Source organism: Schistocerca gregaria, chromosome 1, assembly GCF_023897955.1.
Source record: "Schistocerca gregaria isolate iqSchGreg1 chromosome 1, iqSchGreg1.2, whole genome shotgun sequence".
In the NCBI taxonomy this organism is placed as follows: Eukaryota; Metazoa; Arthropoda; class Insecta; order Orthoptera; family Acrididae; genus Schistocerca; species Schistocerca gregaria.
This window is the reverse complement of record NC_064920.1, coordinates 589,678,298-589,690,808: the sequence shown is the minus strand read 5'-3', so window position 1 is coordinate 589,690,808 and position 12,511 is coordinate 589,678,298. Positions and strand designations below refer to the sequence as shown.

The 12,511-nt window shown below is 44.2% G+C and overlaps 1 protein-coding gene across 1 annotated transcript in view; it reads right to left on the bottom strand.

The window, feature by feature from the left end:
- Window positions 1–11,393, bottom strand: part of LOC126363112 (uncharacterized) — a 74,292-nt gene extending 62,899 nt beyond the window's left edge. Inside the window, 1 exon segment of the mRNA XM_050007941.1 lies at window positions 11,288–11,393. Coding sequence (XP_049863898.1) covers window positions 11,288–11,393 — 106 coding nt within the window.
- Window positions 11,394–12,511: the final 1,118 nt, after the last annotated feature.

Here is a 12,511-nt window from a genome sequence, read left to right as displayed (position 1 = left end):
GGAGAAAATATAAAAATGCAGTAAATGAAGCAGGCAAAAAAAATACAGACGTCTCAAAAATGAGATCGACAGGAAGTGCAAAATGGCTAAGCAAGCATGGCTAGAGGACAAATGTAAGGATGTAGAGGCTTATCTCACTAGGGGTAAGATAGATACTGCCTACAGGAAAATTAAAGAGACCTTTGGAGATAAGAGAACTACTTGTATGAACATCAAGAGCTCAAATGGAAACCCAGTTCTAAGCAAAGAAGGGAAAGCAGAAAGGTGGAAGGAGTATATAGAGGGTCTATACAAGGGCGATGTACTTGAGAACAATATTATGGAAATGATAGAGAATGGAGATGAGGATGAAATGGGAGATGCGATACTGCGTAAAGAGTTTGACAGAGCACTGAAGGACCTGAGTCGAAACAAGGCCCCCGGAGTAGACAACATTCCATTGGAACTACTGACGGCCTTGGGAGAGCCAGTCCTGACAAAACTCTACCATCTGGTGAGCAAGATGTATGAGACAGGCGAAATACCCTCAGACTTCAAGAAGAATATAATAATTCCAATCCCAAAGAAAGCAGGTGTTGACAGATGTGAATATTACCGAACTATCAGTTTAATAAGTCACAGCTGCAAAATACTAACGCGAATTCTGTACAGACGAATGGAAAAACTAGTAGAATCCGACCTCGGGGAAGATCAGTTTGGATTCCGTAGAAATGTTGGAACACGTGAGGCAATACTGACCCTACGACCTATCTTAGAAGCTAGATTAAGGAAGGGCAAACCTACGTTTCTAGCATTTGTAGACTTTGAGAAAGCTTTTGACAATGTTGACTGGAATACTCTCCTTCAAATTCTGAAGGTGGCAGGGGTAAAATACAGGGAGCGAAAGGCTATTTACAATTTGTACAGAAACCAGATGGCAGTTATAAGAGTCGAGGGGCATGAAAGGGAAGCAGTGGTTGGGAAGGGAGTGAGACGGGGTTGTAGTCTCTCCCCGATGTTATTCAATCTGTATATTGAGCAAGCAGTAAAGGAAACAAAAGAAAAATTTGGAGTAGGTATTAAAATCCATGGAGAAGAAATAAAAACTTTGAGGTTCGCCGATGACATTGTAATTCTGTCAGAGACAGCAAAGGACTTGGTAGAGCAGTTGAATGGAATGGACCGTCTCTTGAAAGGAGGATATAAGATGAACATCAACAAAACCAAAACGAGGATAATGGAATGTAGTCGAATTAAGTCGGGTGATGCTGAGGGAATTAGATTAGGAAATGAGACACTTAATGTAGTAAAGGAGTTTTACTATTTGGGGAGCAAAATAACTGATGATGGTTGAAGTAGAGAGGATATAAAATGTAGACTGGCAATGGCAAGGAAAGCGTTTCTCAAGAAGAGAAATTTGTTAACATCGAGTATAGATTTAAGTGTCAGGAAGTCATTTCTGAAAGTATTTGTATGGAGTGTAGCCATGTATGGAAGTGAAACATGGACGATAAATAGTTTGGACAAGAAGAGAATAGAAGATTTTGAAATGTGGTGCTACAGAAGAATGCTGAAGATTAGATGGGTGGATCACATAACTAATGAGGGAGTATTGAATAGGATTGGGGAGAAGAGAAGTTTGTGGCAAAACTTGACCAGAAGAAGGGATCGGTTGGTAGGACATGTTCTGAGGCATCAAGGGATCACCAATTTAGTATTGGAGGGCAGCGTGGAGGGTAAAAATCGTAGAGAGAGACCAAGAGATGAATACAGTAAGCAGATTCAGAAGGACATAAGTTGCAGTAGGTACTGGGAGATGAAGAAGCTTGCACAGGATAGAGTAGCATGGAGAGGTGCCTCAAACCAGTCTCAGGACCGAAAACCACACATGCAGAAGAAGGAAAAAACAAGAATAGAAGATCAAGAATGAAGAACTCTGATTAAAAAATGTGCAGAACAGGGATGCAGTCTTTTGCCCCAACTATTCAGTCTATATATCAAATAAGCAATGGCTGAAATAAAAGATATGATACCAACGATAATATTCACTGATGATGTTGAAATACTCAGTGAAAGCAAAGAAGAATTACAGGAACCATCAAATGTAATTAGGTACAGAATGTGGATTGAGAGTAAAACGAAGAAAGCGAAAGTAATGAGAGGTAGCAGAAAAGGAATTAGCAGTAAACTTACATCAGAAATGGTGTAAACGAAGTAGATGAAGTGCAGGAATTCTACTATAGTGGAAGCAAAATAACACAAATAAATGAAGTAAGAACGACGCAAAAAGTGGACCATTATAGGAAAAAAATGCATTCCTGGCCAAAAGAAGTCTGTTAGTATAATTTTTATTTCTTTATTGTAATTTCATTCCCCTGCCCCACATGGGCCAGTGGCACAACCCACCTCTCTTCAGCCAAATGGCTTTATAAAACACAGAAAGGGGGATTCGTACATAAAAAGGGGGATATAAAGGGGACATAAGAACACTGAAAATTGAGATGAAGGGAGTTAAAATATACACTAATAAGGGTACATGCACTGGGGGACAGTTAAAATTCGACACAGCTGGCAATATGAAGTGCATTTAAAAAAACACTCAAGGAAATCAACGTAAAAGGTGGCCACAGTATAAAAAGCATATGAACAAGGATGGACTATATACAGGTCGAGCACACAATTAAAACGACATCACTAGATGACACTGTATAACGACACACTTGATAATGAATAAAAACCTGGGAGAATCTGCCAGGGGGGGGGGGAGGGGGGAGAAGAGAAAAGGAATTGAGAAGGAGAAGAGAGAAAGAGGGACAAGGTGAGGGAAGTGCGCCAAAGGAGGGTTGGGGAGGGAAGGGATAGGAGAGGAAAACAGCTGAGAAGGGGGTGCAGCGATTCAGGGAGGGGAGGAGGAAAATTGCTCTGGAAGAAGGAGGGGAGAGCAAAAAGGGGGCCCTGGGGAGGGGGGAACAAGACCAGGCTACAGTTGGAAGGAGGGGTAGATGTCATGGCGAAGTTCAACATCTGAGAGGGGAGAGGTGCTGGAAATTGCCCTGACGAAGGAGCTGGAGGGTGTGGAGGTGAGAGAGGGAGGGATACAGCGATAGATGCACGACAACAGGCGGAGGGTGGAGAGGAAGGAGGAAACCAGGGGGTTGGGGGATCAAACCTGAAAAGAGTGTAAAGGATGCAGAGATGTTGGACGAAAAGGAGGAGGTGGAGGAATGGGATGAGGGGATGAGGTCATATAGGAGTCGTGTGGAGAGAGGAAGGTGGATACAGAAGGTAAGGTGGAGCATGTGGTGTCCAAGGATTTGGAGGGCCTTGTAGAAGTGGGTGGGTGGCAGAGATTCAGGCAATGCTGGCATAACAGAGGACAGGACTGATAAGGGATTTGTAAGTGTGGAAGATGGTGGAAGGATGCAATCCCCAAGTCCGGCCAGGCAGGAGATTCAGGAGGCAGTGGGAATGGGCTTCCTGCTGGGTGGTCAGTAGGTGAGGGGCCCAGGTGAGGTTCGAGGGTGAAGCCAATGTGTCTCAGGGTGGGGGTGAGCTGGATGGGACGACGATAATTAGTGAGGCAGAAATCGTGGAGATGGAAGGAGCGGATGGTGCGGCCTACAACGATTGCCTGGGTTTTGGAGGGGTTGATAGAAAGGAGCCACTGGTTACACCAAGTGGTGAACTGGTCAAGGTGGGTTTGAAGGGTGCGTTGGGACCGTTGAAAGGTACAATAGAGAGCCAGGAAGGCGGTGTCATGAGCATATTGGAGGAGGTGGACAGGGGATAGCAGCAGTGGGATAAAAGATACGGGAGTTGGTGTTGTGGAGGGTGACATAGGTAACACGGTATGAGAGGAAGGAAGCGACCAGATAGACAAAACTGCTCGGCAGGGCGTAAGTCTGGAGTTTAAAGAGGAGACCGGGATCCCATACATGATCATAGGTATTTTAGGGGGCGAGGGAAACAAAAATGGAAGAGCAACTGGAGTTAAGCTGGAGGGAAGGAAGGTGGACGAGTTAGTATCAAACACTGGCCGTAATTTGAGGAAATTCTAAGGGTGTACATTTCGAGCGCAACACTGAATGACAGTGAATCACTGAGTATGAGAAAACTGTAAAAAATCGGAATGATTAAGCTATGATACTATAGGAGAAGGATGAAAAATAGATAGAAGAATCAATGAAGAAAGAACATATGCAAAACGCTGACAAAATCGAGGAACAGGACGACAGGACATTTGTAAATACTTCAGGAAACCATACAGAGGCCGCTGTTATGCGCTGGATCTTTTTCCCCATTTTCGGCCGGCTAGTGACTTTTGAGGATTTAGTCCACAATGGGTCTTACTCTAAATGGTTAGTAGGTGGGGTTACAAATTAGCGTTTGATGGGGTGTTAGTCCAAGGTACTATTTGAATTAGACAAGTTGTGCGATTGCAAACTGTAACATAGTTCCGCATAAGTTGTAAAGTTAGGGTTGATATAATTATTGCCTGCATTTTAGCATGGTTGTTGGAGAAGTAATAGAACACCAGAATGATAAGAGTTTACGAGGGGCATTCACTAAGTAATGAACCATATTTTTTTCTGAAAGCAGATACGTTTTATCCAGGATTCCAATACACCATATTACTCCCTACTCTTTCGGCTGCAAAACCCTTTGTTCAACACAATCTCCGTTGAACGCGACAGCCTTAAGCCACCTTACTGGGAGGTTATGTATGCCCGCATGGTACCACTCTACTGGTCGAGGTCGGAGCCAACGTCGTGGTGCATCAATAACCTCATCATCATCATCATCATCCACGTACTGCTTCCACAGAGTGCATCCCTCATGGTACCGAACAGATGGAAGTCGTAAGATGCGAGATACGGGATGTACGGTGGACGAGGGAAAACAGCCCAGTGAAGTATTGTGAGGTCTCAGGTGGGCAGTCCACAGCTGGTGGTCTAGTGTCCAGCGTTGCTACCTCTGGATCACGGGATCCCAGGTTCGGTTTCTGGCCAGGTGGAAGATTTTCTCCACCCGCGGACTGGATGTTTGTGTTATCCTCATCGTTACATCATAATTTGGGAAAGTGGCGAGACTGGATAGTGAAGAGACAGGGAATCTGTATGGGCGCTGATAACCATGCAGTTGAGCGCTCCACAAATCAAATATCACCGTCATCGGGTCTGCAGACTTGTGTCAGGCCTTGCGCTATTGGAAGACATCAAGATGAATAACACTCTCCGAGTGCGAGAAGACCGTCACCATGAGTTTTTTCGGCTGAGAGTACGGCTTTTAACATTATTTTTCGGAGGACAGGTGTCGTGGCGCAACTCCATTGACTGCTGTTTTGTTTCTAGTTCTAAGTGATGAACCCATGTTTCATCGCCTGTGACGATGTGCGACAAAAAACTGTCACGTTCAGCCTTAAAGGCGCAAGCAACGCCACACCGATGATCCTCCGTTTCTCTTTACAGTCTTCTGTTAGACGGCGGGGAACCCAGCGGGTACACACCTTTGAGTACTCCATCTGGTGGACAGCGCTACCAAAACAGACGTTCATCTGTGCAGCGAGGTCTTTGGTTTTACCCCGTCGATCACCTCGAATGAGAGTGTCCAATATTGGAGGAATCACAGCCTTGGAGGGTCGGGCGACACGTGGGAGGTCGATTAAGTTTGCGACAATGTCAGACACCTCGCCCAATGAATCGCCGTGCTCTTGTTCAATGCCAGGTGGCCGTAGACATTCTGCAGGCACCTACAAATATCTGTAATGCTCTGGTTTTCAGCCAATAGAAACTCAATGACACCTCTCTGCTTGTAACGCAGCTCCGTTACAGACGCCATAGTGAATGAGAAATGTAGAGCCGCCACCCATCGGAACTTCATGAAAGTGTAGGAGCTGAAGCTCGAATATTTCACGATATCTCTCCACAAATTCAGCCTTTTTCAACCGATACTAACAGAGAAAAAAATTGTGTCTTATTTAACGCCACACGTATAGTAATGTCAGTGGATGGCAGTGCACCTACACATGATTTGCTTACCTTTTGATGACACTGTGAAGAATAATAATAATTATTCGAAATTACAGCGTAACTCACACTGAAATTATTATGTAACCTTCATCCATTTGAGGGTTCTTCGTATGATCCCAAATGGTAGAGGGATAGCGGCTCTGAGTAGTCATCAAAATGTCCTCAGTCCGTGTTCGAACACCCCCTCGGTCAAACTTTGAAGACTTCCGAGATAAGAAGTCAGCCTCATTCTGCCAACGGCCTTGTTAAAGAGGGCGGAGGAGTGGACAGAGGTTCAGGGCACTCTCTTGTCCTAGGGGTGGGAAACTGCCCCTAAAGGTGGAAGAATCAGCAATGATCAACGGGGTGAGGGTACAAAAGGCAGTGGAAACCACTGCATTAAAGACACAGAATGTATATTCACAGACCATGTGGCCTGTAATCGAAAAAGTGTCATGGTCATCATAAAACTAAAAAAAGGTGGTAACAGTAACAGTGCAATCCGAATTTCGCTGTTAAAGGCAGAGGAGAGAGGTGGAAAAATAGATTTATGGCCTCTATGTGGGAGAGGAATTGTCTGATGACGTTATAGAAGAAGAAGCGGAAGTCGATATAGAAGAGATAGGGGATCCAGTATTAGGATCAGAATTTAAAAGATTTCTGGAAGACTAAAAATCCAATAAGGCAGAAAGGTGACATTCCATCAGAGTTTCTAAAATCATTGGGGAATTGGCAACTACTCACGCTTGTATGTAGGATGTATCAGCCTGGCGATATACCATCCGACTTTCGAAAAAAAAAAAAAAAAAAAGTCATCCAACTATTCCGAAGGTTGCAAGAGACGACAAGTGCGAGAATTATCGCACGGTCAACTTAACAGCCCATGCATCCAGATTTTTGACAAGAATAGTATACAAAAGAATGGTAGAGGGAATTCAGCACGTGCTACATAAGAATCAGTTTGGTTTTAGGAAAGGTAGAGACACCAAAGAGGCAATCCTGATGTTGCGGTTGATAATGGAAGCAAGATTAAAGAAAAATCAAGACACGTTCATGAGTTATAGCTGCTCTAATCTTGGCAGTATGGCATTCCACTGACGTTACTAAGTTCTTAGGTTGCTGATATCGATTTGATTCGATCGTGTGTCGCGAGCTAAGGTCTTTGGTCGAGGTGTGTGTGCGGTTGATTTGGAGTTGGAGGGCCCTGCCGAGTCAGTTGGCTGTGGTGCACGTGGCTGGCAAGTTGTCGCTCTTGGGGGTCTCCGGCAGTCCGGAGCCGATCTCTAGAAGCGGTGTAAGGTTAAATCGGTCGGGGGCAAGCCTGGCCGGCTCGCTTAAGAACTGGCAGCCGCGGGCAGCCCAATGACAGACGGACATCACGTGCAATCTGGTTGGCAAGTGCCAAGCTTACTTTGCAAACATATGGTTTGCGGCACGTCGACGATCGCCTGTGTGGGTTGGAGGCAACGCACTGACTGGAATCCTGCGTGTCGTGGATCCTTCACACCTGAATGGAGTTTAGTGTTGTTTTCTTATTTTGAGTACATTGTGTTGTTAGGCCATGTCTGTTATAAAGAACCGGACCTGTTATATTAATGCGGCCGGCTGGTGTGGCCGAGCGGTTCTAAGCGCTTCAGTCTGGAGCCGTGTGACCGCTACAGTCGCAGGTTCGAATCCTGCCTCGGTCATGGATGTGTGTGATGGCCTTAGGTTAGTTAGGTTTAAGTAGTTCTAAGCTCAGAGCCATTTGAACCATATTAATGCGCCTACGAGAAATTACGACGCAAATACGCAGTAGCTTTTCCCTCTCTCTTTTCGCGAGAGGATTAGGAAAGGAAATAGTAATGTTCCAAGGTACCCTCTACCACACATCATACGGTGACTTGCGGACTACGTACGTAGGTGTAGTTGTTTCCTTTCAGAAGAATTGTACCGCAACAATATCGTAGGGTTGAATGACTATCTCTGACGAATAATATACACACTGATATAAGTATATATAATATTACATCTCTGATTTCGGTCAGGTGGTCACCACTCTGCAACAAACTGCATGGACGATTGTGAAGTACAGATGTAGATGTAGAAACGTGCATCAATATCACGGTGACTAGTGCAAGATGATGTTTTTAAACCATGTAAGATACCGTAGGCTAGAAATATTGATAGATAAAGCAAGCTTAACTGTAGCCACTTGGAATTTAGATTACGAGGGCTTTGCATAGGACGTGACATTTTCCTATGCTCCTGACATGTGTCACAATGACAGACTCGTATGATAATCGCTACTAACGAAGATAAGAGAGATTTGCAATAAGGACACTAGCGTCTGCCAAAGGAAAGGTTGAGGATGATCTGGAGCCGAGGTCGTGACGTGCAGCTGTGTGTCCTTGTGGTGGTGGCGCTGGCCGTCCTCCAGCAGGCAAAGGCGGCCGCCTTACTGCGATAAATAGGTAGAGGATCTCTTGGTACATCAAAGCTGACGAGATAACCTTCCTGCAACAGCTTATTGGCAACTGGTTTGATATTTCAACTTGTCACGCGTCATCTAGCACTGACACCACTATGCCACCGACAGCAGAGACTTGCATAGCGTACAGACAGTCAGCGGGAAATTTCGGTGGAATTCTGTGTTATAGCAATCTTCATGAACTGACACAGCGTGTGTTTCAGGAATGGCAAGCATTCCTCGATATGACATTCGGAGGCTGTTTCGTACCTTATATCGATGATGATAATAATGATTATGACGTAAAATAATTCCGAATTGAAACTTTTATCATTTATTACTCATTATGTAAGGAAGATGTCCTCATAGTTTGATAAATATCGGACTCTTTCTTCACGGTGTAACACTTTCCATTTCCATCAGTGTGTGAACTGAAAAAGGTTTACAGGATTTGGACTTCTGGAGGCCATAATGACAGTGATCAAAAGCAAGGGTGGAAACAATAAGAGTGCAGTGGGAATTCAATTGTTAAAAGCAGAGGAAAAGGCAGGCGGGTGAAAAGAGTAAACTGTAGGCCTTTGTCAGGGGAGGACTTGTATGGTGACGTGATAGAAGAAGAAATTGAACATGTAAGACATAGGGGATCCAGTATTAGTCAGAACTTAGTAGACTCTGGAAGACTTGGGATCAAACAAGACAAAATGGACAAATAACACTCCACTTGAATTTCTAAAACCCATGCGGGAAGTGGAAACCAAACGGCTATTTAGGGTGTCGTGTGGACTCTTTGAGACTGGGAACTACCATTAGCCTTTCGGAAAAATGCCATTTACAAAATTCGAAGACAATGATGACAGATAAGTGCAAGAACACAATCGGCTTAAAAGCCCATGCGTCCTAGCCGCTGACAAGAATGATATCCGTACGAATGGAAAAGAAAGTTAAGAATCTGTTAGGTGAAGATCACTCTGGCCTCAGGAAAGGTAAGGGCACAGTAGAGGCAGGTCTGACTTTTACGGTTAATAATGCAAACAAGGCTGAAGAAAAATCAAGACAAACTCATAGGATTTGTCGGAATAGAAGAAGTGTTCAGAGGCAACAATGAGATTGGAAGAACAAGAACGAAGCTCTCGGATTAAGAATGGTTTAAGAGAAGGATGTAGTCTTTCGCTCCTACTGTTCAATCTACACATCGAAGAGGCAATGACGAAAATAAATGAAAGGTTCAAGAATAGGACTAAAATTCAGGGTAAAGGGATGTCAATGATAAGATTCTGTTCATGACATTGCGGTCCTCGGTGAAAGAGAAAAAGAATTATGGGATATGCTGAATGGAATGAACAGTCTAATGAGCACAGAGTATGGTCTGGGAGTAACCCGAAATAATACAAAAGTAATGAGAAGTAGCAGAAATGAGAATAGAGAGAAAGTTAGCATCAAGATAGGTTATGACGAATTAGACTAAGTTAGGAGTTCTGCTACCGTGGAAGCGAAATAAACGATGACGAATGGAACAAGGACATCAAAAGCAGACTAACACTGGCAAAAGATGCATTCGTGGCCAAGAGAAGTCTACTAGTATCAAACATAGGCCTTAATTTGAGGCTGGCCAGCCGGCCAGAGTGGCCGAGTGGTTCTAGGCGCTACAGTCTGGAACCGCGCGACCGCTACGGTCGCAGGTTCGAATCCTGCATCGGGCATGGATGTGTGTGATGTCCTTAGGTTAGTTAGGTTTAATTAGTTCTAAGTTCTAGGGGACTGATAACCTCAGAATTTAAGTCCCATAGTGCTCAGAGCCATTTGAACCATTTTGAACCTTAATTTGAGGAAGAAATTTCTGTAAATGTACGTTTGGAGCACAGCATTGTATGGTAGTGAAACACGGGCTGTGGGAAAACCGGAACAACAGAGAGTCGAAGCATTTGAGATGTGGTGCTATAGAGAATGTTGAATATTAGGTGGATTGATAATGTGAGGAAGTTTTTGCACAGAATCAGAGAGGAAATGAATATGCGGAAAACACTGACAAGGAGAAGGGACAATATGATAGATCTGTTGAGACATCAGGGAATAATTTCCATGGTACCAGAAGGAGCTGCAGAAGACAAAATCTGTAGAGGAAGACAGAGACTGGAATACATCCAGCAAATAATCGAGAACGTAGGTTACAAGTGCTACTCTGGGATGAAGGAGAGGAATTCGTGGTGGGTGGCATCAAGTGAGTCAGATGAGTAAAAAAAAGTTTTGGTGAGGAAAACCATGAAATAACGATGAAGTGAGAAGGGCTCCATCTCCCAGTAAAGATGATAGCGCTCGTGTGTGTGTGTCTGTGTCTTTCTATATGTTCAAAATGTTCAAATGTGTGTGAATTCCTAAGGGACCAAAGTGCTGAGGCTAGAACCTTCGGCGGGAGGGGCCGCGCAGTCCGTGACACACCGCCTCAAACCGCGCGACCACTCCGCGCGGCTTATGTGTAGATACAAATACATTCAATAATTTTTTTTTTCTTTGTTGTATTTCGATTCCCCCCCAAGGGGACGGGCTGGCAGCAGCTTATTACGCTGCTCTGCAGCCTACAGACTGTTTAAAAACACATTCAATAAATAAATACACTATTAAAGTGCGGAGCGCGCGCGCGCGCGCGCGCGTGTGTGTGTGTGTGTGTGTGTGTGTGTGTGTGTGTGTGTGTGTAAGATATTTCTAAATGAATAAATATGCGAACATATTCCGACATGTAAATGTAACATTAAAGCGTGATGAATACCTAAAGGATCTTGGATTCAACAAAAATGATAAGATAGCCCTCTGGTATAGTGCTCAAATTCAGGATTAAAGCCTTAGACAGCAGTACCCGCTGCGGGCAGGAAGGCGATCGCTTCTACCTGCTGGAGGGCGGCCAGCGCCGCGGCCGCCAGCAGGGCCCACAGCTGCACGCCACGACCTCTGCTCCACATCATCCTCAACCTTTCCTGTCGCAGCCGCTGGTGTCCTTTATAGAAAATCTCTCTTATCTTCGTCAGCAGCGATTATCATACGAGTCTGTCACTGTGACACATATCAAGAGCATAGGAAAAATCACGTCCTATGCGAAGTCCTTGTAATCTAAATTCCAAGTGTCCACACCTAAGCTTCTTTTATCTATTAATACTTCAAGCCTACGATATCTTACGTAGTTTAAATACATCATCTTGCACTAGTCACCGTGATATTGACGAACGTTTCTACATCTACATCTGTACTTCACAACAGTCCATGCAGTTTGTTGCAGGATGGTGACCGCCTGACAAATCAGAGTAAAAGAGAATCCTTCTCCATCGATATATCAGAGATAAGCAGTAAATATCCAACGCCTTTGCAGTGAGCATGATTTTAAGTTAAAAATACACTTATTTGTAAAACAGATCAATGCAATTTCAGCCAAGGGTTTTTTTTCAGTTCTCATCTCACCCTCGTGGTCCGATTCTTTAAATAAAGTGCGTTTTTCAGTCACAAATTTCGTTGGCTGTGAATGTACGTGAATGTTAGACATGTCATATGAGCGAAATGGAGTAGATGTTGAAAAAGTACGTGCTATTTGGTGTGTTGTTCAGTTAGGAAGGGTACTGAATTTGCAATGTCGACCCATGCGCAAATTCTTCTTTCACAATTCCTCCCAAGTACTTGTGTATTTCTCGCCAGATAATTCTTTACGCCTCGCAAAAGGTATCAATAACAACAATTATGGCCGGCCAGAGTGGCCGAGCAGTTCTACGGTCTACGGTTCTACGGTAGCAGGTTCGAATTCTGCCTCGTGCTTGGATGTGTGTGTTGTCCTTAGGTTAGTTAGGTTTAAGTAGTTCTAAGTTCTAGGGGACTAATGACCAGAGAAGTTAAGTCCCATAGTGCTCAGAGCCATTTGAACCAACCAACAATTCTGTTTGCTTAGTATTAAGAAAAACAGTCTTAATCGCCTTTTATATTTATTTATTGCCAACCTGTTTCAGCCCATCACAGGGGTCATCTTCAGGGCGAACATATGGTCGATTGCTGGTGGCGTCACGTCTACCAAGGTGTGGTAGGAGACACATTGGTAGAC